The sequence below is a fragment of the Plecotus auritus genome (assembly GCF_963455305.1).
Source record: "Plecotus auritus genome assembly, chromosome: 4".
NCBI lineage: Eukaryota > Metazoa > Chordata > Mammalia > Chiroptera > Vespertilionidae > Plecotus > Plecotus auritus.
Genome location: NC_137775.1, coordinates 120,629,355 through 120,651,539, shown reverse-complemented (window position 1 = coordinate 120,651,539; position 22,185 = coordinate 120,629,355). Strand labels below are relative to the sequence as shown.

The following is a 22,185-nucleotide window of genomic DNA, read 5'->3' as shown; positions in this document are numbered from 1 at the left end:
TTCTTTTAATCTAAAACAGCACATCCTTCGCCCTTTTGATTTTTGTTTGTTTCAATGATATTGACTCTTTTTGAAGAGTCCAGCCAGGTCACTTGTAGAATGTTCCGGTTTTGGGTGTAACTTGTTTGTTTTTTGCCTCGTTATAATTCAAGTTATATATAAATATTCCATAAGTGATACATATTTTTCCCCATTGTATCACATCAGACACACACAAAAAATCAGTCATCGCACGATGAGAAAATGCATGATCACTTTGCTACCAGATCTCTCCATTGCAAAAATACCTTTCTCCCTTTGTACTTACTGAGTCATCTGTGGGATGCTGTTTTGAGACCTGTGAATTTCCTGTTTCTCAACAGCCTTTCAACTAATGATGTTAGCATTCATTGGTAATTTTTGCCTGAATCAATTTTTACATGGAGGCTTATTAAAAAAAAAAAGATGATTTTCTGATTTTATCACTCTTCTATTTCCTGATATTCTTCTGTAGAAAAGAGATTGACCCTAGTTTCTCTCTTGCTCTTTTGAGTATCACTATGGGTATATGATGTCCTAATGATCCCAAATTTGAGATAGCAAGAATCCCCTCAACGGTGCTTCTATGCCATTTGTACATGAATCCATTTATCTCTGAACTTTCCGGTTGCCTTAAACAGCAAATTGTCCTAGTCTCACCTTGGTTTTTTCTGCCCCACAGCTGGGATCAGCCATTACCTCAAGGAATCCTGATTTTTTTAGTTTATAGAAACTGAGACCTGGTATTTGATGTTAGGTGTGCTTATGTTACTGAGATATTGTTGCTCTTAGCCCTTTCAGTGACAGAGCAAAGAAAGACACACACACACACACACACACACACACAGAAGTTATATATATAATTAATTGTATGTAATGACTGTCTATATTAATTGTATATAATTTAATCATGAGCTAATACTGATATTTCCAAATAAATTTAACATTGCAGGTATTTCTTACCTTTAAAATTTCATATTTGCATTTGTTTCTCTAGCAGTGAAAATTTTAATTTCTTATGACATGAATGCACATTTTTGCTCTACCCCAAAATATACATAAAATAATTTTGGAATTACAATGCAAATATTACAGTTAACAATAAATCTGCTAATGCTAAGAGAATAGACTTTTATAGTTCTCATCACAATAAAGAAAATTCTGTAACTATGTCTGTGGATAGATGTTAACTAGACTTAGTATGGTTATCATTTCACAATATATACAAATATTGAGTAATTATGTTGTACACTTGAAACTAATGTAATGTATGCTAATCAGATCTCAAAAATATTAAATATACTTTAATATTTCTTTGACTTTTTTCTTCATAATAGATCTCACAAGGAATATTCAGAATGCTATGTTTAAAAGTTACTTGAATTATTTTTTCTTTATGGTTACATTGTCAATATGATATCCAGTTGGATTAATTTTTTATTTTATTACATTTTATGTTTGCTTTTATATCCTTTTGATTTAATTCTATTTTTCAAATAACTTAAACATTTATGAGTTTCAAAGATTAAAACTATGTAAAAAAGTGGTAATGCAGAGAGGTCTTGCTGTGATCTTAATCTTCCGACATCTATTCTCACCCACCCTATAGGCTGCTATTTTCATTAGTTTCTGACCTATCATTCCTATGTTTCTTTTTGCAAAAATAAGCATGTGAGTGTGTGTGTACATGTTCTTATTTCCCCTTCACTCTTATACAGAAGGTTGTGTACTATATATACCCTCTTGCACCTTGCTTTGTTTAGTCAACAACATATCCAGGAAATCCTCCAGGTTAATTCATGGTGGTATAGGAATTACTCAGTTGTGCTTACTCCATGGTTTGTTGTGATTTCTTTAACCATTCTGCTATCACTGGGCAAATAGACTATTTTCAAAGAAACTAGGTATGAACCATATATTCATTCTTGTACTATCTTTTCTACCCATTTTTATTTTCTTTTGAAGTAGATTGCTAAGTGGATTTATCTTCATTTTATTCAGTTGCCACCTTTGATGCTCTTTTAATTCTGCTTCGACCATGCTACATCTTATTTAAAATTCTGAAATGACTGTCTATTGCCTCCATGTACCAGCTGTCCAATCTCAGTTACGTGTTCAAGTCTCAGGTTTCCCATTGATAAAATGGGGATGATAATTGTACCTACCTCATGGAGTTTTATGAGAATTAAATAGAACGATCCATGCAAAGAACTTGGCAAAGCACATAGTAACTTATTAATAAATGTTGATGATTATTTTATACAATAAAGGGCATCTTTACCATGATAATAGTTAGTCTCCTTTTCCAAATTGATTTATCCTTTATGCCCTAAACATCTTTACTTTCCTGCCTCCATATTTATATCTATTCCTTTAAAGCCTGTTACTGATATTGCCATCTCTTCAAATCCTACCCAACCTTTTAGATTAGTTTAAAATTTTCTACTCCCTTCATCATCTCACCTGGGAATTATCTCAGTATTGATTAAACTAATAATCACTTAGATTCTGCAGATCATAATGTATTTTGAATTCAGCCTCATTTACTGTACTCCTGACTTCTTTTTTTAAAAAATACATTTTTATTGATTTCAGAGAGGGAGAGGAAGAAAGATATAAACATCAATGATTGGAGAAAATCATTGATCAGCTGCTTCCTGGAGGCCCCCTACTGGGATTAAGCCCGCAACCCAGGCATGTGCCCTGACTGGGACTTGAACCGTGATCTCCTGGTTCATAGGTTGACGCTCAACCACTGAGCCATGCCAGTCCCGGGCCTGACTTCTTTCTTACTGTATTTTGTGGACTCCTTTACAGGAGGGATTTACCTGGCTTTCTTTGTGTCTTATCATCTCATCTCTAACACAGTCTGTGTATAGAATAGGACAGTAATAAATAGTAATTAAACACAGAAAAGTAAATATTGCAGATATGTCTTCCTTTAAAAAAATGAACCTGAGTAATAAATTAGTCCTTAGCATTTAATATTTCAGTGCATTGTTGGTATAAAATATATATTTCACAATGATATTTAAATCACATGTGCTAGTGGTTATGATCAAACTATTAACTGTTCTTAAAATAGGAGTATGTGCTGAATTTTCTAAATTTTTTGCTATAAAAGTCAAACATGTTAGATTTGATCTTTAGCCAGCAAGTAAAAATATTAGTAGTTGTTCTATTATTTGCTCTTATTCATAGAGATTGTATTCCTTCAAAAAGTTGTGCCTTTAATCGCTATACTTAGTTATGAAAGAAAACATGAATACAACTCAGGGGAATAACTTTTAACCAAAATTCCATTCCCAGGAATATGTCAAAGCTGGGGGCATTCTTCAGGAGGATATTTCTGAAGCTTGTCTTATTTTGGGAGTTAAAAGACCCCCAGAGGAAAAGTTAATGTCCAAGAAGACGTACGCATTCTTCTCCCACACAATAAAGGCCCAGGAGGCCAATATGGGCCTATTGGATGAGATTCTAAAACAGGTAATTGGTAAACAACACTCACAAATGTCATAGAAATTACTTGGAATTATCAAGCAGAGTTTTAACTTTTTTTAGCATCTAGGAAATACATCTTCTGATTCACCTCAGCGGGAAGGGTATCTGTGAGCTAGTGCTCGGATAGCTCCGCTGTTCTTGAGGCTCCTCTGCGGCATGAGTTTGGGTTTCGTTATAAGAGAAAACAACACGTTTTGTTCCTTTTGTATTCTGAAATGGAAGGAATGAGAGAAGCGTTCCCCCAACATGATCCCCGGTTTATAAGGCCACTTGGTCAGATATTAGCAAGGAGAATTTTTGAGCTGAAAAGAACCTCAGGAACCATATAATCCATCGTCCTAATTTTTCAGATGGAGCCAGAAAGGTGAAGTGACTTGCCTGCGGTTGCACAGCTCTGCAGTGCCAGAACTGGAGTGTAGACGATTTTACCTTCATTAACATTAAAAGGGGAGAAAAGCATTTTTGAGATATAAATACTATTGGAATGACTAGCAGCTATTTAAAATACAGAGTATTCATTCCACAGATATTTGCTGAGTGCCTATAGTGTGTCTGACATGGAGCTTCCATTCTAGTGGGAGAAGACAGATAAATAAATGACCTCTCATAGGTCACTTGGTGATATGTGTAATGGAGATAGAATCTAGAAGGAGAAAAGGAGTGTTGGGCCCTGGGGAAAGGGACAATGCTAGTTTAAATAGGATTATCAGGGAGAGCCTCATTGAGCAAAAATTTGAAGGCGATGAAGGATCAAACTGTCCATCTGGGTGTCTTCCAAGCAGAGACAATAGTAACACAAAGCCTGCTGGTCTTTTTGGGTGGAGGGTGAGAGTAAATCATGATGTTCTAAGAAGCTTATTCTTTCTGCTTTGTGGAAATGGGAGAGAGCAAAGAAGATTGTAAGTCTAGACCAGTCCAGATGCTAGGCTACAATGGAGTTTGTGATGCATGGACAAATACTGGATGTACTTTAGAGGTCTGATTCCAAAGGATTCCCTGATGAAATGAATGTGGAATATGAGGGAAAGAGAAGAGACAGTGATGACTCCAAGATTTTAAAGGAGTTGCCATAAATTGAGATGATGCTACTGTAAGAGGAGCAGGCTTGGATGGAGGATCGGGAGTTGAGTTTAGGGCCTGTCGAGATTAATTTGTCCATTAGATATTTAAGAGGAGATGCTGTGTGGGCCGTTGGATATGAATTTGTAGCTCAGGAGGGCAGCTCCTTCTGACACACATTTTGTGGTTGTCAGAGACTAGATGGTATGTAAAGCCACGAGAGTGGATGAGCATAGGGAATGAGTGTAGCTAGAGAAGCCTGAGGTCTGTTATAATAGAGAGACAATTAGAAATTTTACAAAGCCCTGGGGTAAGGATGTTAGAGCATTAGGAACTAGACTAGAACCTGAGAATAGGCAGAGGACAGGAGAGTTTGCAAACAGTAAAAGCAGGGGAAGTATTTTATATAGGTGATAAAACACATTCTTTAAAAAAAATTTTTTTTTATTGATTTCAGAAAGGAAAGGAAAGGGAAAGAGAGATAGAAACATCAATGATAAGAGAAAATTACTTCGGCTGCCCCCTGACCACCCCCCACTGGGGATCGAACCCACAACCAGGGTATGTGCCCTGACCTGGAATCAAACCATGACATCCTGGCTCACAGGTCGATGCTCAACCACTGAGCTACGCCAGCTGGGCTAAAACATGTTCTTAGCAATTTGAAATATGCTAGACCCAGGCTGCAGTGAATGTGCAGTGTTGCTGAAGAACAAATTCAGAAAGTAATTAATTGAAGTAATATTATAAGAAGAATGTTTCACCTTAAGCAAATAAACTCCTTTAAAAAGTACTTTAGAAACATTTTTGTTGTTGTTATATGAACTTTCATTCATTACAAGTAAATTAATGAAACAGACCCAGCAGGGCTGCTTTTTGGCAGCAGTTTGTAACCAATTACTTGGAGTTGGATAAACAGTAAACATTCTTACATTCGTGCATCTGGTAAAATCATATGATCTTTGAGGAAATAAAAGGACTGTTTAAAACATTGCATAATTACAACATGTCAGTAGCTTTTAACCACGAGTTAATTAGACATTCCCAAGAGAGGGGAGATTCCCAAGGAAAGAGGAGGGCTGGTTTTAGTGGAGGCAAGGAAATAAAAGACAAGCAGACTGTGCCACTTTTTAAATGAAGCTTCCTTGTGAAGGGATAGAGAGAGAGAAAAAGAAGAGAGAGAAGAAGAGACAGATAGAGGAAGAGAGAGAAAGAGGGAGGTGGGAGGGAGGGAGGGAGAAGGAAGGAGATATTTGAGCATATAGACTTGAGAGGAAGTGGTGTTATTATTTTTAAGGTAGAAGGGACCTGGGTGAATGTCACTTAGAATGGCTGAGGGGAAGGAGCTGTGCAGAGAGGAATAATGCAGGACAGAGAAAAATCTCAAGAATAATGGTCTTGGAGGACATGAAGAAAGCTGGGATCTAGCTCACAGGGCTTAGTCACCAGAGGGGCTTGTTTTCTTTGAAACTAGGAGGAAGAATGTGAGGAGACATGGGGTTGTAGATATATTTGTAGATGCTGCTGGGCTAAAATTTAAAAGAAATAATGACTATTATTTGATTGACTACCTTCAAGGGGCATTTAGCACGAACAGGTCTAGGACCATTTTTTTCATCTCTAATCATAAACCTGTCATTGGCTTGTGACCCATGATATTTTCTAAATATTTCTAAATGTTTCAGGGTGCCCCTTAGGGTAACTTATGTTGGCCAGTGAAGTTGTATTTCATAGGTGGTAAAAATGCGCAATATTGACTTGCTTATGTATGTGCTTTAATCCTTGAAATTAAGCTTGGTGGGTCTGGTTGAGAAATCTTTTATTCTTTCGTCAGGAAATCCGACTTATTGATTATGAGAAAATGGTGGATCATAGAGGAATCCGGGTCGTGGCATTTGGACAGTGGGCCGGTGTGGCAGGTAGGTGTGTGGGCATTGACACCACCCACGCTCTACATTTGACTGTGGAGGGACTGTGTGTGCTTTTCTTTTTTGTGGCAAAAGTGTCCATTTTCACCAATAAAAATAAACGTGAGGGTGTATCTGAGGGTGATGACTATCAGGGGGCTAGAATAACAAAGTAAGTCATGAAAATATGTTTATTATAAAAATTAAAATGAAAAAGAGGGCAAGGAGAAGGAAAGCAACTGTAGATAGGCTCTGACTTTCTCAGTAGTTCTGTTTGGAGGTCTAGGCGGAGAGGTCAGTTTGATGATGAGAACCTGGGGAGTGGAAGAAAGAGACAAAGAGGAAAAAGGTGCAGGGCAGGAGCAACAAAGGAGAAATCCTGAAGGGATAGAAGCTGGAGTTTGGGTAAAAACTCTACCTGATTTTTCAGTTAGTACTTTGAACCTTGTTTAGTCAAGAAACACCGTGTGGTATAACTGTATCAGATTAGACTACCTGAAGGTCTGTTATTGTCAGGACACGTAGACAGAAATTTGTAGGGACATAGGATACCAACACACTACCATCCTCCCTGATAAAAGCAACAGTTACTAAGCACTTCTCCCAACAACTGCAGAATACATATTCTTTCCACATCACGTGGAACATTCATCCAGATGGTCCACAAAACAATTCTTAATTAATTTAAAAGATTTGAAATCATGGAGTATGTGCTCTATAATAAAACTGACTTAGAAATTATAATTGAAAGAAAACTAGAGATTTTCCAAATATTTGAAAAAGAAACGATGTATTATCGGATAATCCATTCAAGAGTCAAGAAGAAATCACAGGACAAATTAGAAAATATTTTTAATTGAATAAAAGTTTAAAAACAGCATGCCAAAATTTTTGGGATGTGGATAGAGTGGTGCTTAGAAGGCAATCTACAGCATTTAATGCTTTTATTAGAAAAGAAGAAAGTTCTGAAGTTAATGATCTATCTAAACTTCCATCTTAAGAAGTTAGAAAATGAAGAAGAAATTAAACCAAAAACAAATAGAAGAAAGGACATAATAAAAGTAAGAGAGAAAAATCAATGAAACCAAAGCAGGAAAACAATAGAGAACATCAATGAAATCAAAAGCTGATTCTTTTGTTAAAAAGTTAATAAAATTGATAAATCCTTAGTTAGGTTATTTAAAAAAGAGAGGACACTATTTACCAATATTAGGAACCCAAGAGGGGACACACTATATATCTTACAAACATTAAAAGGATAAGAGGATATTATAAATAGGCCAAGAAATTTGACAATGGCAATAAAATAGACAAATTCTTGAAAGTCACAAATTACCAATTCTAACTCAAGGAGAAATAAAAAACTTGAGTATCAATGTACAAAATAAATAACATACATAAACACTTAAGGGAAATGAATTATTTCTTGTAGAGACTTATTTATAGTATCTTCATTCATAATAGGCTAGAAACAATCCAAATGTCCATCAGCACAGGAATGGATAAATAAATTATGGTGTATCTATAAAATGGAAAATTCAGCAATAGAGGGAAGCAAACTGCCGATACACACAAAGTATGTATGGATCTCAAAAACATTCAGCTAAGTGAAAGCTGACACACACACAAAAATATACTTCATACATTTATATGAAACTGTAGAAGGAACTAATCTATACAGACAGAAATAGATCAGTAGTTTTTGGCTAAGGTTTGGGGAGGATTGACTGGGGTGATGGAAATATTCTTATCTTGATTATGTTAGTGGTAATGTGGGTGGATACATTTGTTGCTGTGTTTTATTGTGTATAAATTATCCATTTAAAAGTTGATTTCAGAAAAGAAAGATAAAAGAACATTTTGTAGGACAGGAAAAGTGTGTTCCAATAAAGAAGAAAAGAATGGATGCTGAGGACTTTGCTACAGGCATGCTGAGTTTTTATTTTTTGGGGTGGACATCCAAACTGAGAAATCAGTGGATGGTTAGGTCTTGATATAAAATATCTGTGTTAGAGATCCAGATTTGGTGTCATCTGTATACAGAGAGTACTTGGAATTTAGGACTGGATGAAATTAGCTAAGGGAAAAAATGAGAGATTGAAGAGAATAGGGCCCGGGACGGAATCCTGAAGCTAGCTGATTAGTCTTTAAGGCAAAGGCAGAGGAGACTGATGTAAAAGGAATGGGCATGGGATAAAGAGGGAAGAGTCTCCAACAAAGGGGCTCGTCATTGCCAGATACCTCTGACAAGTAAGTCAAGATCTGAAGTGTCCACTGAGTTTAGTTATTTAGGTTACTAAAATTGCTAAGGGGGTCATGGGGTCAATGGTGACTGTTTTCATTTGTTCTTTCTTTTTGGTATGGCAGGAATGGAAGAGTGTTTAAATGTTGATAGGAATAAACCCATAGACAGCGATAATGAAAAGAATTATTCAAGAGTGGAGTGGATTCCTTCGAGAGGCAGGAAGGCATGGGATCTGGAGCAAAGGTGGAGCGATTACCCGTAGAGAAGAAGAGGGACACTCATCCCATTGTAGCAGGGTTGAAAGTGGAAGGGAGGGTGGGAATGAAGCTGGCTTAGTGCCTTGGATTGCAGCAAGTTGAGGGGATGGATAAGATGATGGCCTCTTTCAAAGCTGAGATGCTGTGGTCGGTGCTTCCTGAGAGCCCTGAGCAGGTTGGAGAACGGGCAGAGAGAACAGGTCCTACTTCTCCCAACTAATGGTCTTTCTATTGGTCTGATTCTACAATAGGGATGATCAACATTTTGCATGGAATGGGTTTAAGGCTCCTTGCTTTGGGACATCACACACCTTTTATGGTGAGATGTTTATTTTATTTTTTTAAATACATATTACACTTTTGGAGTAAGAAAATGTCTCAAGTGGTAGACTAACTTGAATTGTGTGCTTGCTTTCAGCACATTGGCATGGCTCATAACTATAGGAACAGCAGTCAGGCTGTGCAAGCTGTCCGTGATGCTGGCTATGAAATATCTCTGGGTTTGATGCCCAAGTCGATAGGGCCCTTAACATTTGTGTTCACAGGGACTGGTAATGTATCTAAGGTAAATCCCACCTGTCTTGTTTCTGTAAAGCAGCCTGAAACTCTAAGAGGATGTGGGCATTTTGTGAGCATTTCAGAGCCCTGCTTTTTCATAAATGGGCATTCTGTTTTGGGTGCTTTCCTTACCTATGTATGTACCTTTACAATAGTAAAGAGCAGTCATAGTCTAAACTTATATTCTATGCTTTTAGTTGATTCCAAGCTGTGAGAGGTTTTGAATGCTTTTTCCCCCTTTTTAGAGGGAAAATGCATTTTTAATGGTGTAAAGCTCTGTTCTTTGGGTGATCTGTTTTACCTCCATCACGGAGATGTCCAGAAGTTTGGACGTTACCCTAGGCCAGTGGTCGGCAAACTCATCAGTCAACAGAGCCAAATATCAACAGTACAACGATTGAAATTTCTTTTGAGAGCCTAATTTTTTAAACTTAAACTTCTTCTAACGCCACTTCTTCAAAATAGACTCGCCCAGGCCGTGGTATCTTGTGGAAGAGCCACACTCAAGGGGCCAAAGAGCCGCATGTGGCTCGCGAGCTGCAGTTTGCCAAACACTGCCCTAGGCTGTAAATTTTTCAAGATGACTTGGAGTTTTGCTAATCAGATGCATTCAAGACTGGAATTAGTACTTTCTTCCTTCTGGGATGGTTTTGAGGATGCATTTGTAGACCTCCCCTCTCCCCAAGAAACTTATAAAATAGATCTTTCTTTAATGAAAATATTTTACAAAGAGGACATCACTATTTGTATTATGCTGTGAGATAGGTATCTAATTTTTTGGTAGGAAATATAGTTTCCCCACTTGAAATAATTTCTGCAACGGAGCAAAAAGTAAATAGAAATACTTTATGGTGCTCTCATTTCTAAATACTCTTGTTTCTATGCTGAATATCTTAAATTAAATGCATGGTGTTCACACTGCTTGCTGTGAGCAAGAACCTCATCTGTACTCCTTGTCGCAGTCCTGGTCGCAGGGCGGGACAAGTGGAGCTGTATAATCGTGGGGAAGATGAATTCGAATCTTTGCATGACATCGTGTTGGCTCTTTTCCTATTGAGTTTTAGATTTTTACTCATGTATTATTTACAGGGGGCCCAAGAAATCTTCAATGAACTGCCCTGTGAATATGTAGAACCACATGAATTAAAAGAAGTTTCCCAAACAGGAGGTAAGAGGGGGAAGGTAGCTGTGTGTATTTTTTACTGTTTTTTAACAGTGTCTGTGTTACAGTATTTTATCACTATCAATCTTTATCATTTGTCACCCACTTTACTAATTTCTTTCTCCTCTGCAAGACCTGAGGAAAGTGTATGGAACGGTGATAAGTCGCCATCATCACCTTGTCAGGAAAACAGATGGTGTATATGATCCTGTGGAATATGACAAATATCCTGAGCGCTACATAAGTCGTTTTAATACTGATGTGAGTAGCACACTCAGCTTTGAGTTGGTTGCTCATGATACATTATAGCCAGGCTGTTTTCAAGGGAGAAATTATAGATGCGTACATTGTTTTTTAGTTCATCAGATTGACTTGTGGTGAGTCCCTTGGATGTTATGAGTTGGCCTAAGGCGCTGTTGGCTTTTATTGAAATTCGCAGGGGCCTTTGCTGAGTGGTTTTGGTGGTTTCCGTGGCTGTGCCCTTTATTTCACTGTCTCTGTTTCTTCTTCAGGTCTGCATGTGCCCAATAGCTCTAAAACATTTCCTGCAGATTGTTATTTTTGGTGTTTATCCTGGACTAGCTTGTACTGTTGGCAAAGCACAGTGTCTATGAGGTTTGATTTCAACATAGGTTTATTCCTTCCAGGCCATGAATTTCAGTCATAACCTCAGCCAGCTGTCTTGAAATGCATGCCATTGATTATAGCGCTCCAGGGTGAAACAGTGAGGCTATAGAAGCATAAACCCATCCCCAGTGGACAAAAAAAATTACTTTCAATTAAAATCCTTCTGATGAAAGCATACCAGACTCATAAGAACATGTTTGTATGTTCTGTAGTCATTGGTCATGCAACCATCCTCTTCAAAAGAAATCAACAAAAAATAAAACAAAAACGCAGGCATATATGGTGAGAAGGAATATTGTATTTTAAATAACTTTGAATATGTTTCAACAACATAGCATTTTTATATTCTGGAGTGAAATGTAATGGATAGCATGTAAAGCATGTTATAGGAAGAGCATCTTACCTGTAACTTGCAAATTCTTGAGACACCTGAGAAAGAAATATTATGAAACTAGACTCAAACTGAAAAATTTTGCATCTAATAAATTTCCATTCCTTCTGTCTTTCCCGATCACAGAAGTATTGGTTATTGGCTGCATCCTAAAACTTATGATGACCTAGTTACCGTGTATGCATGTAGGTAGTACATTTGTCTATGGAGCCTACAGATGCTTTAGTCTTTACAGCTTTCCTTTGAGGATGGGGTATGTATTATCCCCATCTGGCAGATAAAGAAAACAGCTCGGAGAAGTTGAGGTAGCCTGATATAGGTATAGAGTGTTACGTCATCTGATTCTCGGTCCCTTCCTTTTTCTTAGCTATGTAATATATGATAGAGCAAATGTATTAATATATTTATGTTCATATACTTATCATGGGAAATTTTACACTGAATCTGGGTGGTTATTTATTGTCTCGGGCTCAAAAGAAGTCCACTGACCTAGGAAATAAAGTCAACTTGAAATAACATTAAATTATTTCTCGTGGAATTTACGGATAGCTCTCTTTCAGCACACTGTATTGAAATACACTGTTTCCTGGTTTGTTGAACCTGAAACTTGCTTTACAGATTGCACCCTACACAACTTGTCTTGTTAATGGAATCTATTGGGAACAAAACAGCCCGCGTCTACTAACCCGCCAAGATCTTCGGAGTCTCCTGGCTCCAGGCAAGTCCCCTGTTGTTGGTGTGGAAGGCTGCCCTGCATTGTCACACAAGTAAGGACCTTACTTCAGCAATGACGGCAGTTTTTAGCAGGGCCCACTGTTAGGGTATCACACATAGGGGATTCATGTGTCACAGGACTGGACTGTTACTGAGTAGTTGCCTTATCTTTGCTGAGCTCTTGAGAACATTTGACAATTAAACTTCCCTCCTTCTTGAATTTCTGAAGTTCTGTGGCTCCATATGTAGCTCAGAAGTCTCCTCCTCAGTGAGGTCCTTTCCTGCTTCCCCATTCCCCCCTCTCTCTCTAGTCTGCTCCTCTGCTTCTTTTACTGAAACTCACCGTCATTTATTTTCCAGTGTTTATGATTTTCCCTCTCCTCCTTGAACTTAGTTTTCTTAAGGAGAGGGCCCCCATTTCTCTTGGCTACAAGTACCCAGGACATTGCCTGACAAATCATATACATTCAAATAATGATTAAATGTCCAATTAATCAATCAATCAATCAATCAATCAATCAATATTTATGGAACACCAGATCTGTCTGGCACTCTGCTGAGCTAAAAGATAAAGGAGAATAAAACTGTGGTTGCTCCCCTCAGGCATGTCGCTGGCAGCAAGTAGGTGCCAAGGGAATGCTAGGAGCAATCGCTATGACCAGAGTTTAGGAGAAAGTGGGAGCCTAGCCTCAGCAATACCTTAAGAGGGATGAGTGAGGAGAATGAGAATTGCAAGTGACAGGATTGCTGCTTGATAAATACGGAGTCACCGAAGCACAGTTTAAGACAGTGTGTGGGTCAGTCTAGCTCAGGGTTTATGTAGGCAAGTGGTAATTGGGGATTGGGTAAGAATACGGGGTCAAACGCTAAAGGATTTCAAGTGGTGGACTGAGACATTTGTTCATAAGTCTAGAGATTTCCATGTAATAACATGTAAAATTATGTAGTACAAAGCAGGGTGGAGGGAGTTGGCCAAGTAGGTTAAATTCAGGCTGTTGTCAATGACTTATGTAGGGGAGGGATTTTCCACTTTTATTTCCTTCTCCCTTCCCCTCCCCCTCTTTTTCTTCCTTGTGAAGCCTGAAACTCATAGTGAGAAGATGTGGTGTATCCCAGAAGAACACAGGGAGCTGTAGGGAAAAAGCTAAGAGCCTAGGCAGCCACCTTAAAAATTGTTCCAAGCACCTTTCATCTTGAATCATTTGTAATCTTATTGGAGACTTTAGAGTTCCGTGCTCTGACCTACGTGTTGATGTTCTTTTCAGACTCGTAGCAATATGTGACATTTCTGCAGACACAGGGGGATCTATAGAGTTTATGACGGAGTGCACGACAATAGAGCATCCCTTCTGCATGTATGATGCAGACCAGCATATTATTCATGACAGGTGAGTTTGCTAAAGCTGTTAGATGGTGAGAAAGACATAAAAACACGTCATTTACTTAACTTTGTATACTAGTCCTAAAATACTCAATATTTTACATCATTATGAAGACTACGCAAATTTCCAGAGATATACTGAAACATATTTAAACATTTGGTAGAAAACCCACATGCAAATTAGAACACTTAAATCCATATACACAATGTTTAAATGGGAAATAGGTTGCTGAAGAAGGGAAAAACTTGGTTTAAAAATTCTTGCATATTTTGTTACATATTCTAGTACCATATTACAAATGATATGAAGCAAATATAATGGAGTAGACATCTGGAAAAGTTAGAGCTCACAAGTAACATTTTGTACATCCAAATAAAGCATATTGCTTCTCCTAGTGTTGAAGGTTCTGGGATTCTGATGTGTTCCATTGACAATTTGCCCGCGCAGCTTCCAAAAGAAGCTACAGAATACTTTGGCGACATGCTTTATCCTTATGTTGAAGAAATGGTAAGCAAACCTAGAGCCTTGTAACAATTCCATGGTTGGAAATAGAACTGTGGTGTGATCTTATCGATGTTCTGGTCTCTGGTATTAAGAAATCTGTTGCAAAGTGAAATGCCAGCCCTTCCCTGAAGCCCTTGTTGACACTTTACATATTCTGCTTCCTTGTCTCATGGGAAATATGGTTGTATAACTGTCTTCATGCTTAATTACAATTTGCTCTTGCCTCTCCTTATGCATGTTTTAATAAGAATGTTCATGACATGGAAGATAAGATTAGATTTATTTTCAATTTTCCTGCTTTCTACGTCAATTCATATTGGGGTATTCTTAGTGTGCTGTGATTAGCAGATTTGAAAAATCAGTTATAAAGGAAATTTTATTGGATTTTAGTCACTAATGCTTAGTTAAGTAACAGCTTTTCTTGAGGTCTTGTATTTTTCACTGTGGTCAGTAATTGATTAATGAAATACTATGTTATCTAAATTCCATTTTCTTTTTTTTTCCTTTTTATTGAATTTATTGGGGTGACATTGGTTAACAAAATTATACAGGTTTTATCTGTACACTGTATTGTGTGTTCACCACCTCAAGTCAAGTCTCAGTCCATGACCATTTATCCCACCTATACCCTTTTCCACTGCCCCCCCGCCCCATCACCACACTGTTGTCCCTGTCCAGGAATTCACGAATTCTCTCTCTCTCTCTCTCTCTCTTTTTTTTTCTTTTTGGCTCAATCCTCCCATCTCCCCATCCAGTCCCCCACCCCAGACAGTTGTCAGCCTGCTCTCTATCTATGAGTCTGTCTCTGTTTTGCTTGATAGTTCATTTTATTCATTGGATTCCACATATGAGTGAAATTGTATGGTACTTGTCTTTCTCTGACTGGCTTATTTCACTCAGCATAATACTCTCCAGGTCCATCCATGCTGTTACAGAGGGTAAAATTTCCTTCTTTTTACAGCTGAGTACTATTCCAATGTGTAAATTTACCACATTTTTTTGTGTGTGTGTGTGGTTTTTTTTTTTTGCCAAAGATAAGCTTTCTTATTTCAGTACTTATCTTAAGCCTTCATGCTCAACCTGCTTTATGTCTACTGCTGATGGCTGACTGCCTCTAGCAATGAGTCCCAAGGTATGAATCAGTGGCTGTTATCCTTTTTCATCCATGGCTTCACTCTGGAGCTCTCACACTACAATGGGACAGTAGTTGTGGGGCATGAGTAAATGAAACTTTGTGAACTTCTTTTCCTTCACATATTATTCCATTTTGAACCTTTGTTTTTTCTCCTGTAATATGTCAGCAGGAAGATGTAACAGGCTTTAGAAAATGCAGGCAGCAGGCACTGCCATAGTTGGCACAATATTATAGTGCATCTACTATATGCCAGGCAGTGTTTAAATTACTTTATATATTTTAATTTTTAATTGCTCATGACAGCCCTATTAGGTAGGTACCATAAATAAACCCAAATTATAGATTAGAAAGTTGAGGCATAAAGAACTTAAGACTGAAAAGGGTTGCTGCCGCTGTGCTGGATGTGCTTGGAATCAGTGCTGAGGGATTAGCATGTGAAGTAGCATAATAAGCAGAGTACACCTCCCAGGCTTTACTGGAGACATCATCTTACTTTCTGGCCTTGAGCTGGGTACTCACTTTCTGAGCCTCAGATGTTTCACCTGAGTTGGTTGCAATTTAGAATCTTAATGGCCCCTCCAGTTGTAACGTTCTGTATTGTGGATGTCTGAGTGGCTGAAAGGCATGTATATAAAACAATAAGTTTACCCAGATGTTTACCATTTTCAATGATCTTCATTCATTTCCCTCTGGCATCATTTCCCTGTAGACTTGATAATTTCCTTTAGCTGGTTCAAAGTATTACCGATGTCCTCCTTTTTACCCCCATTGTCCCCCTCTACCTGCTTCCCACCCCACCCCAGACCTTCACCGCCCTATTGTCTGTGCCCATAGGCAATGCATCTGTGCATATAGGATCTTTGATTAATCTCTCCCTGCCTCTCCCCCCACCCCCACTTCCCTCTGAGATTTGTCAGTCTGTTCTATGTTTCCATGCTTCTGGTTCTATTTTATTCATCAGTTTATTTTGTTCATTAGATTCCTTGTTCATTTATGTTGATTTTTAGATACAATTGTGTTTTTTAAAAAATATATTTTTATTGATTACAGAGAGGAAGGGAGAGGGAGAGAGAGAGAAACATCAATGATGAGAGAGAATCATTAGTCGGCTGCCTCCTGCAGGCTCCCTACTGGGGATTGAGCCTGAAACCTGGGCATGTGCCCTGACCAGGAATTGAACCATGATCTTTTGGTTCATAGGTCGATGTTTAATCACTGAGCCACACCAGCCAGGCGATACAATTGTTGATAGATATATATTTATTGCCATTTTATTTTTCATATTTTTTCTCCTCCTCCTCCTCCTCCTCCTCCTCCTCCTCCTCCTCCTCCTCCTCCTCCTCCTCCTCTTCTTTCTTCCTTCTCTTCTTAAAGAATGCCCTTCAACATTTCATGTAATATTGTAATACTGGTTTGGTGGTGATGAACTCCTTTAGCTTTTTCTTGTCTGTGAAGCTCTTTATCTGACCTTCAATTCTAAATTATAGCTTTGCTGGGTAGAGTAATCTTGGTTGTAGATCCTTGCTATTCATCACTTTGAATATTTCTTCCCACTCCCTTCTGGCCTGCAAAGTTTGTGTTGAGAAGTCAGCTCACAGTTATATGGGCACTCCCTTGTAGGTAACTAACTGCTTTTCTCTTGATGCTTTTAAGATTATTTCTTTGTCTTTAACCCTTAGCATTTTAATTATGTTGTGTCTTGATATGGGCCTCTTTGGGTTCCTCTTGTTTGGGGCTCTCTGTACTTCCTGAACTTGTAAGTCTATTTCTTTCACCAGGTAGGAGAAGTTTTCTGTCATTATTTCTTCCAATAGGTTTTTAATATCTTGCTCTCTCTCTTCTCCTTCTGGCATTCCTATAATATGAATGTTGGTACACTTGAAGTTGTCCCAGAGGCTCCTTACACTGTGTTCATATTTTTGGATTATTTTTTCTTTTTGCTCTTCTGATTTGGTGTGGTTTTGCTTCCTCATATTCCAAGTCATTGATTTCATTCTCGGAATCCTCTACTCTACTGTTGACTCCCTGTAAATTATTCTTTATTTCAGTTAGTGTATGCTTAATTTCTGAATGGTACTCTGTCATGTCATTGATGTTCTAATTTCCTTGAAATTCTCACTAAGATCCTTGAAAGTCTCACTAAGTCACTTGAAGCTCTCATTAAGCTCCTTGAGCAACCATATAACCTTTATTTATTTATTTTTTTTCTTTATTGACTAAGGTATTACATATGTGTCCTTATCCCCCCATTGCCACCCCCCCCCCCCCAAACTCCCACTCATGCCCTCACCCCCCTGGTGTCTGTGTCTATTGGTTAGGCTTATATGCATACATACAAGTCCTTTGGTTGATCTCTCCCCCTTACCCCCACCCTCCCCTACCTTCCCTCTGAGGTTTGATGGTCTGATTGATGCTTCTTTGGATCTGTTTTTGTTCATCAATTTATGTTGTTCATATTCCACAAATGAGTGAGATCATGTGATACTTATCTTTCTCTGACTGGCTTATTTCTCTTAGCATAATGCTCTCCAGTTCCATCCATGCTATTGCAAATGGTAAGAATTCCTTATTTTTTACAGCAGCATAGTATTATATTGTGTAGATGTACCACAGTTTTTTAATCCACTCATCTGCTGATGGGCACTTAAGCTGTTTCCAAATCTTAGCTATGGTAAATTGTGCTGCTATGAACATAGGGGTGCATATATCCTTTCTGACTGGTGTTTCTAGTTTCTTGGGATATATTCCTAGAAGTGGGATCACTGGGTCAAATGGGAGTTCCATTTTTAGTTTTTTGAGGAAACTCCATACTGTTCTCCATAGTGGCTGCACCAGTCTGCATTCCCACCAGCAGTGCATGAGGGTTCCTTTTTCTCCGCATCCTCACCAGCACTTGTCGTTTGTTGATTTGTTGATAATAGCCATTCTGACAGGTGTGAGATGGTACCGCATTGTCGTTTTGATTTGCATTTCTCGGATGATTAGTGACTTTGAGCAGGTTTTCATATGTTTCTTGGCCTTACTTATGTCCTCTATCAAAAAGTGTGTATTTAGGTCCGTTGCTCATGTTTTGATTGGGTTGTTTATCTTCCTTTTAAGTTGTATGAGTTCCCTATAAATGTTGGAGATTAAACCCTTATTGGTGATAACATTGGCAAATATGTTCTCCCAAGCACTGGGCTTTCTTTTTGTTTTGTTGATGGTTTCTTTTGCTGTACAGAAGCTTTTTATTTTGATGTAGTCCCATTTGTTTATTTTCTCTTTAGTTTCCATTGCCCTAGGAACTGTATTGGTGAAGATATTGCTTTGGCATATGTCTGAGATTTTACTGCCTGTGGATTCCTCTAAGATTTTTATGGTTTCCCTTATTACGTTTAAGTCCTTTACCCATTTTGAGTTTATTTTTGTGTATGGTATAAGTTGGTGGTCTAGTTTCATATATTTGCATGTATCTGTCCAATTTTCCCAACACCATTTATTGAAGAGACTGTCTTGACTCCATTGTATGTTCATGTCTCCTTTGTCAAATATTAGTTGAGCATAGTGGTTTGGGTCGATTTCTGGGTTTTCTATTCTATTCCATTGGTCTATATGTCTGTTCTTGTGTCAGTACCAGGCTGTTTTGAGAACAGTGGCTTTGTAATACAGCTTGATACCTGGTATTGAGATCCTTCCTACTTTGTTTTTCTTTTCAGGATTGCTGCAGCTCTTCGGGGTCTTTTTTTATTCTAGATAAATTTTTGGAGAGTTCGTTCTAGGTCTGTGAAATATTCTGTTTGTATTTTTATAACCATTATTTTGAACTCTGCCTCTAGTCATTTGCTTGCTTCCATTTCATTTAGTTTTTTTGTTTTGTTCATTTTTTCCCCTGGAGATTTCTTCTGTTCTTTCATTTGTCATATGTTTCTTTGTCTCCACATTTTGGCTGCTTCCCTGTGTTTGTTTCTATGTATTAGGTAGAACTGCAATGTCTCCTAGAATTTGTAGAGTAGCCTTTTGTAGTAGGTGTCCTGTAGGACCCAGTGGCTCAGCCTCCCCAGTCACCTGAGCTGGGCACTCTAGGTGTTCTCTTGTGTGGGTGGTGTGCACAGACTTCTTGTAGTTGAGCCTTGATTGCTGTTGGCATCACTGGGAGGAGTTAACTTCCAGGCCAATTGGCTGTGAAGACCAGCTGTGACTACAGTGGAAGAGCTGCTGTGCAGGAAATACCCCTATGGAGCAGGGCTTGCTTCAGTGGGGCTTTTGTGCTCACTGAGTCTGACCCTTGAGTGTTTCACTTGTGGATCTGTAGAGTTGTAATCTGGTATGGTCTGAAGTTGTCCACTAGGTGCACTGGCTCTGGGGCCTCCGGGAGGTGCAAAGTCAGCCACTGCCTGGGGCCATGCAATAGGAGCTACCAAACAATCTGCAGATGACTGCTATTTGTACTGGGCTTGAAAGTGCTCAGGAGAGGCCAAGTTGTGAAGCAAGGCAGGCTGGAACTAGTGCTAGGTCTTGGCCCTCTTATTACTAGGTAGGGGATACACTGTTGCCAGCCGCTGCTTGTTTAAGAGATTTTAGGAAAGTCTGAAGCCTGAGCCAGGATGAGCCATCATATGGAAAAGCTGATGCAAACAGCTTGGGTGGGGCTGCAAGTTGGATGGGGCCAGGTCTCAGGGAATCACCAGGATGGACCCAACAATGTGAGGCAGGCTGATAGAAACTCAGATATGGCTGCCAGCCAGCTCTGTGATAGGGAGGTCCCAGCAGAGGGACAATGACTCCTGTGAGCAACTCTGTCTGGGAGAAAGCTGCCCCCAAGTTCTTACATCGATGCTAGACACTCCAGTTCCTCCATATATGTCTCTGGTTCCCCCAATACCACCACCCCATGCTAGAGCTCAGAGGAATCAAGTCTAAGTTCATGTGTTGGCCCTTTAAAAGGGACTGCCTGGTTCTCCAGCAGCCTCCATATCACTCAGACACAATACCTGCTGGTTTTTACAGCCTGAAGTTATGGGGACTTCTCCCAGCACTGGAACACTGGGATAGGGGTATTGTGTGGGGCTGGGACCCCTTGCTTCTCAAAGGAGGCCTCTGCAGTGGAGATAGCCCTCTCAATTAAAAACACGCCACACATGGGTGATGGACTATCCCATTCTGCACTTCTGTCCCTCCTACCAGTCTGGATGTACTTTCTTCTTCACTTCTCTAGTTGAAGGACTTCCATTCAACCAGATTCCAGGCAGTTCAGAATGATGGTTGGTCTATATATGAGATGTAATCTTGATATGGTTGTAGGAGGTAGCGAGTACAGGTGTTTACCTCTGCCGCCATCTTAGTTCTCTCCTGTTCGGTGAATTAAAATATTTCAGATATTCTCTTTCCAGTTGTAAAGTTTCCATTCAGTCCTTTTCTTTCTTTTTCTCTGCTGAGAATTTCTATTTTTCTAATTTATTTTGAATATACTTTTCTTTGTCACATAGAGTATAGTTATAAAAGCTGCTTTACAGTGTCTGCCTCACATTTCCAAAATTCTGAAACAGCATATAATTGGGTCATGTTTTTGTATCCATTCAGCTACCCTATGTTTCTTGATTGGAGTATTTAATCCATTTGCATTTAAGGTTATTATTAATAGGTACTTTTTTATTGCCTTTTAAATTCTGTATGTTTCTCTCTCTCTCTCTCTCTCTCTCTCTCTCTCTCTCTCTTTCTTCTCCTCCTCCTCCTCCTCCTCCTCCTCCTCCTCCTCCTCCTCCTCCTCCTCCTTCTTCTTCGCAGCAGTCCCTTTAGCATTTCTTTCAGTGCTAGTTTGGTGGTAATAAACTCCTTTAGCCTTTTTTTTTTTTTTTTGTCTGGAAAGCTCTTTATTTGACCATCTATTTTGAATGATAGCCTTGCTGGATAGAGTAATCTTGGTTTCAGATCCTTGCTTTTCATTACCTTGAATACTTCATGCCATTCTCTTCTGGCCTGTAGACTCTTAAAAAAATATATTTTATTGATTTTTTTTTACAGAGTGCAAGGAAGAGGGATAGAGAGGTAGAAACATAGATGAGAGAGAAACATCGATCAGCTGCCTCCTGCACACTCCCTACTGGGGATGTGCCCACAACCCAGGTACATGCCTTTGACCAGAATCGAACCTGGGACCCGTGAGTCCGCAGGCCGACACTCTATCCACTGAGCCAAACCAGTTAGGGCTGGCCTGTAGACTTTTTGATGAGAAACCAGCTTACAGCCATATCAGAGTTCCTTTGTAGGTAACAAATTGCTTTTCTCTTGCTGCCTTTAAGATTCTCTCTTTGTCTTTAATTTTTGTCATTTTAATTATGATATGTCTGGGTGTAGATCTGTTTGGATTCTTCTTAATTGGGACTCTCTATGCTTCCTGTATTTGTGTGACTTTTTCCTTCACCAGATTAGGGAAGTTTTCTGCCATTATTTTTTCAAACACATTCTCTGTCCCTTGCTCACTTTCTTCACCTTCTGGCACACCTGCTATTTGAATATTGTTATGTTTCACATTGTCCCATAGTTCCCTGAAGCTGTTCTGTTTTCTAATTGTGTGTTTGTTTTTTGTGGGTTTTTTTTTTTTTGTTGTTCTCTGATTTTTTTTCTACTCTGTCTTCTAATTCACTGAGCTGATCCTTGGCTTCCCATAATCTACTCTGTCTTCCTTCCAATGTGTTCTTTATTAGTGCTATGTCTTTTTTTATTTCCAACTAGCCTTTATTCATAGT

At 38.8% G+C, this 22,185-nt stretch overlaps 1 protein-coding gene across 6 annotated transcripts in view; it reads left to right on the top strand.

Annotated features, from left to right (window-relative positions):
- AASS (aminoadipate-semialdehyde synthase) overlaps nt 1-22,185 on the top strand; it is a 75,204-nt gene that overhangs the window by 11,503 nt on the left and 41,516 nt on the right. For 5 of the 6 annotated variants that reach the window (XM_080663171.1, XM_080663172.1, XM_080663169.1 and 2 more), the window contains exons 3-11: nt 3,328-3,504; nt 6,413-6,497; nt 9,239-9,306; nt 9,406-9,552; nt 10,635-10,713; nt 10,841-10,968; nt 12,344-12,492; nt 13,705-13,827; nt 14,217-14,328. In XM_080663171.1, coding sequence (XP_080519297.1) covers nt 3,328-3,504; nt 6,413-6,497; nt 9,239-9,306; nt 9,406-9,552; nt 10,635-10,713; nt 10,841-10,968; nt 12,344-12,492; nt 13,705-13,827; nt 14,217-14,328 — 1,068 coding nt within the window. The remainder of the gene's footprint in view (nt 1-3,327; nt 3,505-6,412; nt 6,498-9,238; nt 9,307-9,405; nt 9,553-10,634; nt 10,714-10,840; nt 10,969-12,343; nt 12,493-13,704; nt 13,828-14,216; nt 14,329-22,185) is intronic. The other variant, XM_080663173.1, reaches the window with a different exon arrangement.